The sequence below is a fragment of the Panicum hallii genome, chromosome 3 (genome assembly GCF_002211085.1).
Source record: "Panicum hallii strain FIL2 chromosome 3, PHallii_v3.1, whole genome shotgun sequence".
In the NCBI taxonomy this organism is placed as follows: Eukaryota; Viridiplantae; Streptophyta; class Magnoliopsida; order Poales; family Poaceae; genus Panicum; species Panicum hallii.
The window spans coordinates 55,465,563-55,479,378 of record NC_038044.1 but is presented as its reverse complement, the minus strand read 5'-3'; the positions used below and the strand labels follow the sequence as shown (position 1 = coordinate 55,479,378).

The following is a 13,816-nucleotide window of genomic DNA, read 5'->3' as shown; positions in this document are numbered from 1 at the left end:
TTGCGATCAGAAGACCTTAGGTTTCTTTGGCAATGGCGGCGGGATGATAAGCAGCGGCTTCTTCTTGCGCAACGCCGACGGCGCGGTTACCACTTCTTCCTCCTGGGGTAGTGCCAGTGTGTCGACGTTCTCGAACCACAGCAACTGGAGCGCGGCATCCACCATGAGCCGGTTCTCAGAGTTGAACGCGAGAAGGCCGCTCAGGACCTCGAACTCATCCTCGGAGAGTGTCTCCCTAGTGGCCGTCCATCGTGTCGAGCACCTCGTCTCTGCCCTCGAACAGCGACCTCCCCTTGAGGAGCCCTGCCATGACGCAGCCAAACGACCAGGTGTCGACGCGCACATCATAGTCAGCCCTCCCCAGCGTCACCTCGGCGGCCATGTACAGCAGCGTGCTGGCCTGCGCGTACGGCGGCAGCTCGGACGCGTGCATGGCGAGGCTGAGGTCGCAGATCTTGATGGTCCGGTGGTCCTCCCCGACGAGGATGTTGGTGGGCTTGATGTCCCGATGGACCATGCGGCGCTCATGCATCCGCTGCGCCCCTGTCAGCAGCTGCCACATCGCCGCGCGCACTGTGGCCTCTGGCAGCGGCGGCGGCGGTCTCTGGCCGCCACGGCGGCACTGGCAGCCGCGCAGGTAGTCACTGAGGGTCGGGCCGCCGACGTACTCCATGAGGAGGCAGAGCTCCGTGGTGGCGCGGTCGCACGTGAGGCCGTCGTAGCCGACGAGGAAAGGGAGGCTATTGCAAGCGTCGAGGAAGCACACCTCCCGTAGGAGCTCCCCGTTGCAGCCGTCGTCGGACTGGTGGCGCTTGATGGCGACGGTCTCGCCGGTGCAGCGGTGGCGCGCCTTGGAGACGACACCGAAGGCACCAGCACCGAGGCAGCAGATCTCCTCGTAGTCCTGGGTGCAGGTGATGGGGATGCGCTGCCTCTTTGCGGGGCGCCCCTGCGGTGGCATGGTCGTCGATGGCGGCGGCGGCGGCTTGCTGGATCATCGCGAGTGGGAGAAGGGAGAGGGGCCGGATCGGATAGGTTGGTTGGGGTGCGCCTGCGGCGAGTGGCAAAGGCTGATTTATGGTGTGTTTGGTTCGTGGGATGGATGGAGATGGAATGGAGCGGCTCCATTTTTACCGGTGGTTGAGGAATGTTGGGACGGAGCAGCTCCAGCAAGGGAATATACCCCCAATATGCGGAATGAGACCGCTTGCTCAAAATGACCCGACGCGAGCGCTCGTCTCCCACACGCGCGAGAGCACCGTGCCCCTCATCCTCCGACGCCGCCCACCTGCAGGTGACCGCCCCTCTCCCTTCTCCCCCGCTCCTCGCCCCCCCTCCCCCCCCCCCTCGCCGCCGGCGGCGGATCCCAGGCGACTGCTCCTCAAACGCCCCACCACCCCAGCCCGCGCGGGGCACCGCCCCTATCTATGATTTCTTGATCTGTTCGGTCAGTGATATTTTGTTTTGATCTTGGCAGTTTGCAGGAAGAAGTTTGGCTGGAGGAACGAAGGCAACGCGTATGCCTCAGAAGGTTACAACTGCTGACTATATGCCTTATGTGATTATTTGTTATGCCTTAAATTTTTTTGATTTTATCTTTTTCTGTATAATTTAGATGGATAAGAAGCAGGAACTTTTACTTTACATAGCTTCAGCACATATGTTACTGTCAATGATGGCCATGGTTATTCAATCTAGAAAAAGAAAATGTTGTGAACCTGTAGAAACAATTACCTATGCTCCAATTGAGGAGAGGGATAGAATGAGAATTGAGTATCTGAATAATAAGATATGGAAGAATGATGTAACTTGTGTTAATATGCTTAGACTTAATAGAGTATCCTTCTTTCGATTTTGTAAGCTTTTTAGGGACCGAGGCCTTTTGCAAGACATCATACATTTGTGTGTTGAGCAGCAGGTTGCAATGTTTTTAAACACAATAGGTCACAATGTTAGAAATAGGTTAGTTGGCACCAATTTTGATAGGTCCGGTGAAACTGTTAGTTGCTATTTCAACAAAGTAATTCACGCTATTGCAGAGCTACGAAAGGACTTCATTACACCACCATCGACATCAACTCCAGCTAAAATTGCAGGAAACCTAAGATGGGATCCTTACTTTAAGGTGTGAGGCCTATCTCCCTTTCATTTTAAGGGTGAAATTCAGATTGTAATTTCTGATATTATTTCCATTCTAATTGTATAATAGGATTGTATTGGAGCAATAGATGGCACACATGTGCGAGCCTCTGTTCCTAAACACAAGGAGGCTTCCTTTCGTGGTAGAAAGAGTTATGCTACTCAAAATGTCATGGCAGCTGTAGATTTTAATCTTCGATTCACAATTGTGTTGGCCGGTTGGGAGGGGACAGCCCATGACGCTTTAGTCTTACGGGATGCTTTAGAGAGGGAAAATGGTCTTCGTGTTCCTAAAGGTAAAATAAAACTTGTGTAGCTCATTATTTTAGTCATGAAATTTAATACCTAGTGCAGCTTACATACATATCCCTTGTATGCTAGGCAAGTTCTACCTAATTAATGCCGGTTAAGGAGCCAAACCTGGATTTCTGCCCCATTTTCATGGTGTTCGGTACCACTTGCATGAGTGGGGCAACAATCCTGTGCAAAATGAGAAGGAATTATTCAATCATAGACAGTCATCGTTGAGAGTCACAGTTGAGCGGGCATTTGGTTCATTGAAGAGGAGATTTAAAATTCTTGATGATGCTACACCATTCTTTCCCTTCTCTACACAAGTAGAAATTGTGGTTGCTTGTTGTATTATTCACAATTGGGTTATACAAGATGGAGGTGATGACTTTATCATTGCTGAGAGTGAGGAATTGCCTACCATTAATCATCAAACATCTTCTCATGGACAAGCAGCAGAGCATGCCTTTATGGTTAACTTCAGGCAGGAACTTGCCAATGCCATGTGGGAAGACTATTATGCAAACAATATATGACTGTTATGTATTTATTTTTATGTGCCTTTCACTTGTATGGACATGTACAACATGAATCTTTTATTTGTATGCACATGTATCTTTTATTTGTATACACATGTATGATGCTGAAATATTGACATGTACTTTGGCAAACTTGCTGCAATATGGACATGTGCTTTGGCAAACTATCTTCCTGAATTTAATGTATTTGTTGTCATGATTCAGTGTAGGGGATGGACATGGAGGCAAGCGGTGCAAAAGCTGCTAGTGGAGTGTGTCAATGGACTCCAACTCAGTCCACATTTGTGCTCACCTTTCTTAGCAACATTGTAGCTGATGGCACTAAGACCTCTACCGGCTTCAAGAAAGTTCATCTCAACGCTTGTGCTAAGGCTCTCAACGATCATTTTAAACTCACAAGAACAGGTGATCAAGTTAGTAATCACTTGAAGACATGGAAGAAGAAGTACGCTAGTATCAACTATCTTAAGAATTTGAGTGCTGCTCTTTGGGATGAAGATGAATTCATTGTCTCTCTAGATCATGACTACTACAAAGGACATATGACGGTATGAATTTCACTAGCCTTTTGTATTTGATATCACTATATGCTTGATATTGTACTTAATTAGTGTTGCACTCGCTGTTAGGATCCAAAAAACAAGGCTGATGATGAATATTTGAACAAGCCTCTTCCATACTATGGTTTTCTAGCTACAATCTTTGGCAATAGTGTCACTACCGGTCAGTATGCAAAGAGCTCTAATGAACCAATTGGGACTGATAAAAGTGAAGGTGTGAGCAATGGGGGTGATGCCATTGCAGAAAGTGATGGGCTGAACCATGGTATTGGTAAAAGTGTTGTCAATGATGATATATCTTCATCAGCTAGACCAGCTAAGAGAGCCAAGACTACTGATGATACCTGGAGAAAGACTGATTGCTTGGTTGAAGCATTTGATCGTGGCAGCCAAAGGCTAGCAAAGGCAATAGAGAAAGCAAGCAATGCTTTACCAGATGGTTTGTTTGAAGCCATGGACAGTCTCCCAGGTTTTGAGCTTCACCACAAGACTCGATACTATCATCACTTGGTTAGGCATCCCAATGATGCCCATGCTTTCGTGAATCTACCATCCGATTGGAAGCTATCGTGGTTTTCGAGTTTCGTTAGTGAGAACTTCTAGCTTGTGGGCCATGGTTAGTGTCATGGTGGCTGCTGCCCTTATGTTGGTTAGTCTAGTTATTTCGGTTGACTTGAACTCATGTATGCGTTGTACTTTTGCCTGTGTCCTTTAACAATGCACTTGGGATTAATTCTACATATTATGTCATGTTGAAACTCAGTTAATTATATTGCATATTATGTCATGTTAAAACTCAGTTAATTATGGTGCATTTTAACTGAAATATGGTTGTAAGCTCACCTCAACAAAGGACGAGTTAACCACACTCACCTGGCTCTCCAACCAAACACAGAATGCAATGGTTCTACTCTAGCACACTCTCCAACCAAAAAAAAATAGAGCGGCTGCGTTCTGCTTACCAAACGTAGAACGGAGCGGCTCCATTCTCAGAAATTAGAATGGAGCCATTCCATTTAAGTTGGCTCCCCAATCAAACACACCCTTATATAGGAAGACTTGAGTCGAAGACAACGGGAGGTGCGAAGAATCCAAGTCAGACATGGTTCTAGGCACGACCGCGTTGCACGTGTGTGTTTTCAGCGATGTCTCAGCGCGGCGATCCGTGGCTTCAATTTTTTTAAGTAGATATTTAGTGTGATTCATTCTGTTTATACTGGTTTTTCCAATATTTGAAGGGGTTCGGATCACCGAGAAATTAGGGGTTTAGAGAAAATTTGATCAGGACGGCCCCTAAACTCCAATCCATGATGACCCACTCTGATTTGATGCCACGTGGCAACCAACGCATCGGACGACTGCCTACGAGCGCACGTTCATCCGCCTGGCTCACCTCGGCTCTCACGGCTCAGGCAACGTAGGTAGGACTGGAGGACGCTCGGCTCAGGCTTGAGATTTCCAACCAATCAAATCACGTCAACATCTGGAGGCTTCGCGGCCCGAGAGGTTCTGTTAGAAAAATAGGTATTTTTAGTACATTTTAATTCCAAAATTATACATACAATTTGTTAATAATTTTATAACTATGATGAGTAAAACAAGGCTTGTGCACCTGTTCAAAGTTAACATGAATTTAATGATGAATCTAATAAAAAAGAGGAGTATCAGACTATACACCAAGGTGGGTCCAATGCCGGTGGCACCGGATACACCGTTACTCGTTGGAGCAGACATGCTCGACTGGCCTCGTTGAAGTAGTCGAACGAATTCGGTGCAGTGCAGATGGCCTTCCAAAAGTAGTTGTACGAGTTGTTGAAGTAGTCAATCATGGTACTGAGTAGTCGTAATTATTGTGTAAGTAGTCATACTTGTTGAGGAAGTAGTCGCACAGTTTCAGGAAGTAGTCATACGCAGGCGGCGAAGAGGTACGGGTGATGATGTCGACGGACGGAGTTGGTGTGTAGGGACGCATGGTGAATAGTACGCCGATGAAGACGTCATGGTTCTGGGCGAGCAGTCGCGTGAAGATGCTCCCCAAAAACCTGATTGCCCAGCTATCCCATGCGGGACCTTCAGTGCGCAGTGGTTCCGAAGGCACCTTCTCTCACCGGAGATGTGCGCGGAACACCGGTGATGGGAATGCAGAAGAGCAGCAGAGGGAAGAAGAGAGGTGTATTCGCATACAAAGGAAGAGGAGAAGACACCTGGTGATATAGATGCGAGTCTGGGACGGGAGGATGCACTTGGATGTCATCAACGCCATCAAACAATGTAATGGCCATTACTTTGTACAAAACAACCGCCCCACAGCGCAGTGCATCACGTCAGGCTCATGCTTGGCTAGGCTCGGCTCGCCACGGCACGGCACATCTTAACTCTACTCGACTCGCCACGCCCTAGGCCTCGGCCTCAGCCCGGCCCCGCGAGGTGAGCGAGCACGAGCGCGTGTGGCTTGCCAATTCCCTTTTACAGCTTCACAAGCGGTGTACACACAGTTCACCTTTTAAGTCGGTTGAAATTCTCTTCCACTTTCATTACGAGATTACACAATAACTTCCTAGCAATTAGTAGTGGGCTTTTAATTCTTTAATTGCAAATATTGGGCCAAAAGTCCACATATTCCAACAATCCCCACCAAGAATTTCAAGCCACACGGAAAATGCTCTCATACCCTTTTGATATACCACTATTTGACGGAGACTGTTAAGTTGAACTTCCATCTAGAACTAAGGCTACACTTATTCACAACTGTACAATGGACTATGCCTTGAAGTGTCAGTCTTGTGCAAACAAGCTTTACCAAAGCCCTACACTAATACTAGGTTGCATAAGCATCCCCGCGGTTTGGAGCTTATAAGTCATACTTCAGGCCTTTCATGAGTTTCTAGAGATCATCCAAATCTCATAGACTATGACCAATAGTCAGACCCATATAAGTGTACTACTTAAAGATGTTCTGTAGGACAACATCTTTGTTTCAAAGAAACAACTCCCTTGTTTCAAAGAAACCACTTGGAACACATTAAGGCATAAGCCAACCTACCATACAGAATAGAAGAGAAATGCACCATTCACCTGGAATGAGTCTTTTACAAAGGTTCTCTTATCTCACTCATACTATGATTTGTTTCACCATTTTGATTCACGGGATCTCCGATCACATAGAACAGGTTGCCACAACAGAATGACTCACGTGGGTCTCAGGCCAATTCCATGGATGCATTATCTATCACATTTCGTGAAAGACCCTTTGTGAATTGATCAGCCAGGTTCTTAGCCATTTGAACATAGTTAAGGCTATAACTCCGGAGTTTCACAACTTCCTGATAGATTTCAAACGTTTCTTTACATGCCTGGATGACTTCGTATTATCCTTTGAACTGTTCACCTTGACAATCACAGTTTGATTATCACAGTTCATTAGAATTGCCAGTATCGGTTTTTCAACTATTGGCAGATCCATAAGGAGTTCATGAAGCCACTCAGCCTCAACAGTGGCGGAATCCAACACTGTGAGTTCAGCTTCCATTGTTGACCTTGTTAAGATGGTCTGCTTGCAAGACTTCCAGGGAACAGTGCCACCTCCGAGTGTGAACACATATCCACTCGTGGCTTTTATCTCATCCGCATCAGAGATCCAGCTAGAATCACTATACCCCTCTAATACCTTAGGGTACCCGGTGTAGTGAATGCCATAGTCCATTGTCCCTACTAGATAGCGCATTACTCTTTCAAGAGCATTCCAATGATCATCTCCCAGGTCTGAAACAAACAGGCTTAGTTTGCTCACAACAAATGAGATGTTAGGCCTCATAGCGCTAGCTAAATACATCAAGGAGCCAATTATGTGAGAATATCTCAGCTGATCTCTCATTATCCTTTTATTTTTCCTCAGAATTATGCTGGTATCATAAGGAGTTGAGATAGGTTTACAGTCACTATACCCAAAGCGACTCAGAACCTTCTCCACATAGTGAGACTCTGACAGAGTCACCCCACCATTTCCATCCTTTGCCAGCTTTATATTAACGATAACATCAGCCTCCCTCAGATCTTTCATCTCAAAACTTTGAGATAAAAATTCTTTGACTTTCTTAATCACATTAAGGCTTGTCCCTAAAATTAGTATGTCATCCACATACAGGCACAATATCACTCCACTCTAACTAAAGCAATAGCACACACATTTGTCAGCTTCGTTTACAACAAAGCTGGCAGATGTCAAAGTTCTATCGAACTTATTGTGCCACTGCTTAAGTGCTTGCTTGAGGCCATACAGAGATTTCAATAACTTGCACACCATTCCCTCTTGACCTTTTGATACAAACCCATCTGGCTAATCTATATAGATCTCCTCTTCCAACTCTCCATTTAGAAAAGCTGTCTTCACGTCCATCTGATGAACGAAAAGACCATAGGAGGCTGGAAAGGAAAGTAACACTCGAATTATGGTCAATCTAGCAACACGTGAATAAGTGTCAAAGAAGTCCTCTCCTTCTTTCTGAGTATAATCCTTAGCTACAAAACTAGCCTTATACTTTTCAATAGTACCATTCGGCCTAAACTTCTTCTTGAACACCCACTTGCATCCTACAGGTTTGCACCCATAAGGATGATCAACAACCTTCCAGGTACCATTAGACATAATAGAATTCATCTCACTCCTCACTGCTTCCTTCCAATAGTCAGCATCAGGAGATGAATATGCCTCTTCAATGGTCCTAGGTGTGTCATCCACGAGGTATACAATGAAATCATCACCAAAAGACTTTACAGTCCTCTGTCTCTTGTTCTTTCTAGGAGCTTTATTGTTATCCTCCTCAGGATGATCCATAAGTGTAAATTCATTGTGCACTATCGGCTCGGTAGAGATATCCTCCTCGATAATCTCTTGCCTAGATGAACTTGTTTAATCTCTCATGGGAAAAATATTTTCAAAAAATATAGCATCTTGGACTCCATAATTGTACCAACATGCATATCAGGTACTCCAGATTTTACTATTAAAAATCTATAATCAACACTATGAATAGCATAATCTATAACCAACGCTATGAATAGCATAACCTAGAAAGACACAATCCACAGTTTTAGGTCCAAGCTTACGTTTTTTGGTTATTGGCACACTAACCTTTGCCAAACAACCCCATGTACGTAGTATGAAAGGGTCGGCCTTTTCTTCTCCCATTCCGCGAATGGTGTTTTCTCTTTCTTCTTTGTAGGAACAGGTTTAGGACATGACATGCAGATAATATAGCCTTACCCCACCATTCCTTGAAAAGTCCCGCTGTATCCAACATGGCGTTAACCAAATCAGTTAGAGTACGGTTCTTTCTTTCAGCAACCCCATTTGACTGAGCTGAATATGGAGGTGTCTGTCAGACCCGGGGCGACCGGGTTGGGCGCATAATGTAGTTTAAAGAGGTCTAAGAGATTAAGTCCGTCTTATCTCTTATTCATTTTGTTTATCTCTTATTTATTCCGTTTAAATAGGAGATAGAGCTAACCGATACAGGGGGAATCTACTCGAGATATGTTCTGCTGCGATTCCTTAGCTAGTGTTGGTTGGTATCTTTGTAACCCTGGCCTCTCGGATATATAAGGGAGGTCAGAGACCCCTCTAAAAATAGAAGATCACTAGGTCATTCTACACCAAAGGTAATACAAACCACCATACAGGACGTAGGGTGTTACGCATCTTGCGGCCCGAACCTGTCCAAGCTTTGTGTTCCTTGCACCTTCGAGCTCCTGATCTCGGCGTCCCTTCACCCAAAACTTACCACCTTGGGTATATCCCACGGTGGGCAGCCGGTTAAACACCGACAGCTGGCGCGCCAGGTAGGGGAGCGCGTCGAAGATCCACCGGCGAGCTCGATGGCATCTTTCAATTTCATCAGGTCAGTTCCCTCTCAGGGTACGACATTCGTTTTTGGCTCGTGGGTTTGCATCACAGATGGTGCGGGCAACTTTCGGCGATTCCTCGTCGACATGAGGCCAAAAACCTTCGCTGCGGATCCTCGCAGCGGCCTCGACAAGTTCGTCAACGAGCTCGACAACTTGCTGCTCCATACTTCCGCAGCACAGATCGAGATGGAGTCTGCTCCAGGCTCGACTTCTTCTGGTGTTGCGACAACTTCCCCTAGTTTGGACTTGTTCCAATCTAGGGATCCGCATGGCCGATCTCAACTCAGCCCATGCAAACCGTCCACTGATCTTTAGGAGGCCAACGTATCTAGATCCCTCTCCATGTTAGAGAAGGATCGGGACTTGCTGCTCCAGGACGGAAATCCTGAAGCCACCGCGTGTCGGGGGGCTTCGGGTTGTTCTGGTCCCGGTGATTTGGTGATCACCTCTTTGCCGAAGGGGCGCATTGTGCATTGGAGGGGCATGATGCTCTCCGATCTACTCGAGGCGGAGGGTCGGCTTGTGGCTCACCTCGAGCCATTGCCCTTCCAAGAGGGCAGGCCATTGGCCACTGTGGTGGAGGGGTCGACTGAACTAGTCGACGAAAGCTCTCATGACCTTTCCTCCCGCCAGGTGTTGATGGCCGAAGAAGGCGAGGATGATGGGGATCTTCCCATCATCAACTTTGAGGCGATCTCCGAAGATGAGATCACGGCCAACGCTGGCGACGAGAACGACGCCGATCGTGAGGCGTGGAGGGCCAGGAACAGGGCCCGTGCAATCCGGCGGAGGAGAACCAACGAGCGTAGGCGATCTATGCATCGCGAGCTTGACCCTGAGTTCGCCGCCGTAAGCGAATGGGGTTTCAAGACTCCGGTGGCCAACATCGCCAGGGTGACGGCCATTCTCAAGCGCAGCCACGATCCGGAGGTGCGTCAAGCACTTCTCTACGCGCAGAGGGCTTGGATCCAGCTGGATCAACACAACCCGCCGTCCACCATCAGAGAGGAACGCGTGGGTGAGAGTCGAAGTCAGGCTCACAGCCGAACGGCTGGCGGCCACCCTCGACATCATCTCAGAATTGACAACGCCCGCGGGAGTCAGGCCCCTGGCGGGAGGCAGCAGCCACCGCAACGAGGTCATCCGTGACAAGCCAATCATCGACTTCCTCCAGAGGATCTGTGCCAGCACATCAATGAAGGCCGCGACGCGCGGACTGTGATCTCTTCCAGGCGCAAGACCCGCAAAGAAGTCGAAAACGAAGGTACTGACTGTAGCGATCGGTTTCCTGCTTTCTCTGCATATTTCAGCAGCTACAAGTATCCAGAGGGCTTCAAACCCATCGGCATCACCAAGTACGACGGTAAGCAGGCTCCTCAACAGTGGCTCCGTTGTTACTCCACGGCCATCGAGGTAGCAGGGGGTTCAAACATTACCAAGGTCGTCTACTTCCCGATGGCTTTGGATCCCGCACCGCTCACTTGGCTGGAGAGCCTCGGCAGCAACTCCATCAACTCCTGGGAACGACTTAAGAAGGTCTTCATCGACAATTTCCAGGGAGCGATTGCCCGTGCAGGTATTCGACACGATCTTGCCCAGTGCAAGAAAGAACGTAACGAGCTTCTGCGGTCCTACACGCATCGCTTCTTCGACGTCCGCGCTACCATCACGAACATCTCGGAGGACGACATCATCGATTGCTTCTACAACGGCATCACCGACCCGGGCATATACAGGGATTTTGGGCGGAACAGGCCAAAGACTGTTGCGGGCCTTCGTGATATGATGCACGATTGGTCCAAACAGGAGGAGAAGATGCAGGAGCAGTTCCCACGGCATCAGGACAGCAATCTGAGGCGTCCAAACGACAACCGCAACGACAAAGGCCAGCGGGATTTTTTGGGTCCACCCCGGAAACGAAAGCCAGATGATGTCATCGCGGCTATCAATCATCCTTTGCGGGGCAAGAAGTCGACGACGCAGGAGGAGTTCAAAAAGCTCCTGCAGAAGAAGTGCCCGTGGCATCTGGGCGCCAACCACGCCGCCATCGACTGCTACCACCTTCGAAGGACGTTCAGCAACTCCGGTGGCAGAAAGAAGAACAAGAAGCCTGCTGACAAAGAACCCGAGGATGATGATCAAGAAGATCATGGGCGCAACCTGAAGTTTCAAGACGCTTCGAAGGTTGTCAACGTCATCTTCGGGGGAGACGAGGATTTTGGTTCCAGGCGGGACCAGAAGCTACTTCTCCGGGAGATTTTGTCCATCGAGCCGGCAGTACCACGACCACTCCGTTGGTCGGAGGTCCCCATCTCGTTCTCCCATGACAACCAGTGGACGAGCTTTTCAGAGCCCGGTAAGTTCCCCTTGGTCCTGGATCCTGTGGTCGCAGAGGTCAAGCTCACCAAGGTCCTCATTGATGGCGGGAGTGGGCTCAATCTCATCTTCGTCAGCACTCTGAAGAAAATGGGCCTGGACTTCAAGGACATGCTGGTTCCCAGCAAGTCTCCCTTTTACGGCATCGTCCCAGGTAACGCGGCACACTCGCTGGGTACGGTGGTCCTCCCAGTTACTTTTGGCACGTGGGAGAACTATCGTACCGAGTTCATCAAGTTCGAGGTGGCTAACTTCGAATCTTCTTACCATGCTATATTGGGTCGACCGGCACACGCCAAGTTTATGGCAGTGCCGCATTACGTCTATTTGCTTCTTAAGATGCCAGGACTCAGTGGGGTACTCACCCTCCGTGGTGACCTGAAGAAGTCATACGACTGTAATCAGGAGGCGATCCAATATGCTTCGACTACTCGCGTGCCAGATGCTTCGGGAGAAGTACTCGCGGCCGCGCAGCAGCTTTCCCAATCCGGGCTGGAGATTCCTTCCAAGAAGGCTAGCAAGTCGAGCATCCAGTCGACTGATGACGTGGCCCTCAAGTCGATCCAGCTTCAGGAGGGAGATTCATCTAAGACCACTATCATCGGTGCCGGCTTAGGTGACAAATAGGAATTCATGCTCGTCAGCTTCCTTCGGGCTAACCGAGACATATTCGCATGGAAACCAGCGGATATGCCAGGGGTGCCCAGGGAGTTGTCGAGCATGCTTTGAATGTACACCCTAAGGCTACGCCTAAAAAGCAACGCCTGCGGAGGTTTGCCCACGACAAGCGTGAGGTCATTAAACGGGAAATCGCTAAACTTCTCGCGGCTGGATTCATTAAAGAAGTAATCCATCCAGAGTGGGTAGCGAATCCCGTTCTTGTAAAGAAAAAGAACAATGAATGGAGAATGTGTGTCGACTACACTGATCTCAACAAGCATTGCCCAAAAGACCATTTTGGGCTGCCGCGCATTGACCAAGTTGTCGATTCGACGGCTGGTTGTGTCCCACTTTGTTTTCTTGATTGTTACTCAGGTTATCATTAGATCGCGCTCAAGGAGGAGGACCAAATCAAGACTGCTTTCATCACCCCGTACGGGACTTACGCCTACAAAACAATGTCCTTTGGGTTGAAGAATGCAGGAGCAACCTATCAGCGTGCGATCCAGATGTGTTTCACGGATCAGCTGCACCGGAATGTTGAGGCTTATGTGGACGACGTCGTCATCAAGACCAGGGCATCCTGCGACTTAATTGCAGATTTGGAGGAAACATTCAGCAGTCTGCGCAGATTTCGGTGGAAACTCAATCCCACCAAGTGCATCTTTGGAGTACCTTCAAGGAAATTGCTCGGCTTCATCGTCAGCAACCGGGGCATTGAAGCCAACCCTGTAAAGACCACGGCCATCACTGATATGGAGGCTCCAGCCATAATCAAGGATGTGCAGAAGTTAACAGGTTGTATGGCAGCCCTGAACAGGTTCATCTCCCGACTTGGGGAGAGAGGACTACCCTTCTTCAAGCTCCTGAAACGCCAGGATAAGTTCCAATGGACGGAGGAGGCTGAGCGGGCCTTGCAGGATCTGAAACATCATCTTCAGTCACCTCTGATCCTTACAGCACCGTTGCCAGGGGAGGATCTACTACTTTACATCACGGCAACAACTCATGTTGTCAGCAGTGCTATTGTAGTCGAGCGAGGCGAAGAAGGCCATGTGTTGGGAGTGCAGAGGCCTGTCTACTTCGTCAGCGAAGTCCTCTCCGAATCCAAGGTACGGTATCCAGCTGTTCAAAAGCTCTTGTATGCAATCTTAATCACATCAAGAAAGCTACGCCATTACTTCGACGAGTACAAGATCACTGTGATCACGGACTTCCCGCTGGCGGATATTCTTCATAATCAAGATGCCACGGGCCACATATCCAAGTGGGCAGTGGAACTGGGGGCTTTGTCAATTGACTTCAAACCACGCACTGCAATCAAGTCACAGGCTCTAGTCGACTTCA

General features: G+C 48.4%; 1 protein-coding gene and 1 pseudogene across 1 annotated transcript; one reads left to right on the top strand and one right to left on the bottom strand.

Annotated features, from left to right (window-relative positions):
* Window positions 1-235: 235 nt before the first annotated feature.
* Window positions 236-961, bottom strand: LOC112885515 (putative cyclin-dependent kinase F-2). Its single transcript, XM_025951117.1, has one exon. The coding sequence runs from the start codon at window positions 959-961 to the stop codon at window positions 236-238; it is 726 nt and encodes a 241-aa protein (XP_025806902.1).
* A 1,299-nt stretch (window positions 962-2,260) lies between these two features.
* On the top strand, window positions 2,261-2,966 carry LOC112885513 (annotated as a pseudogene).
* The last annotated feature ends 10,850 nt before the right edge of the window (window positions 2,967-13,816 follow it).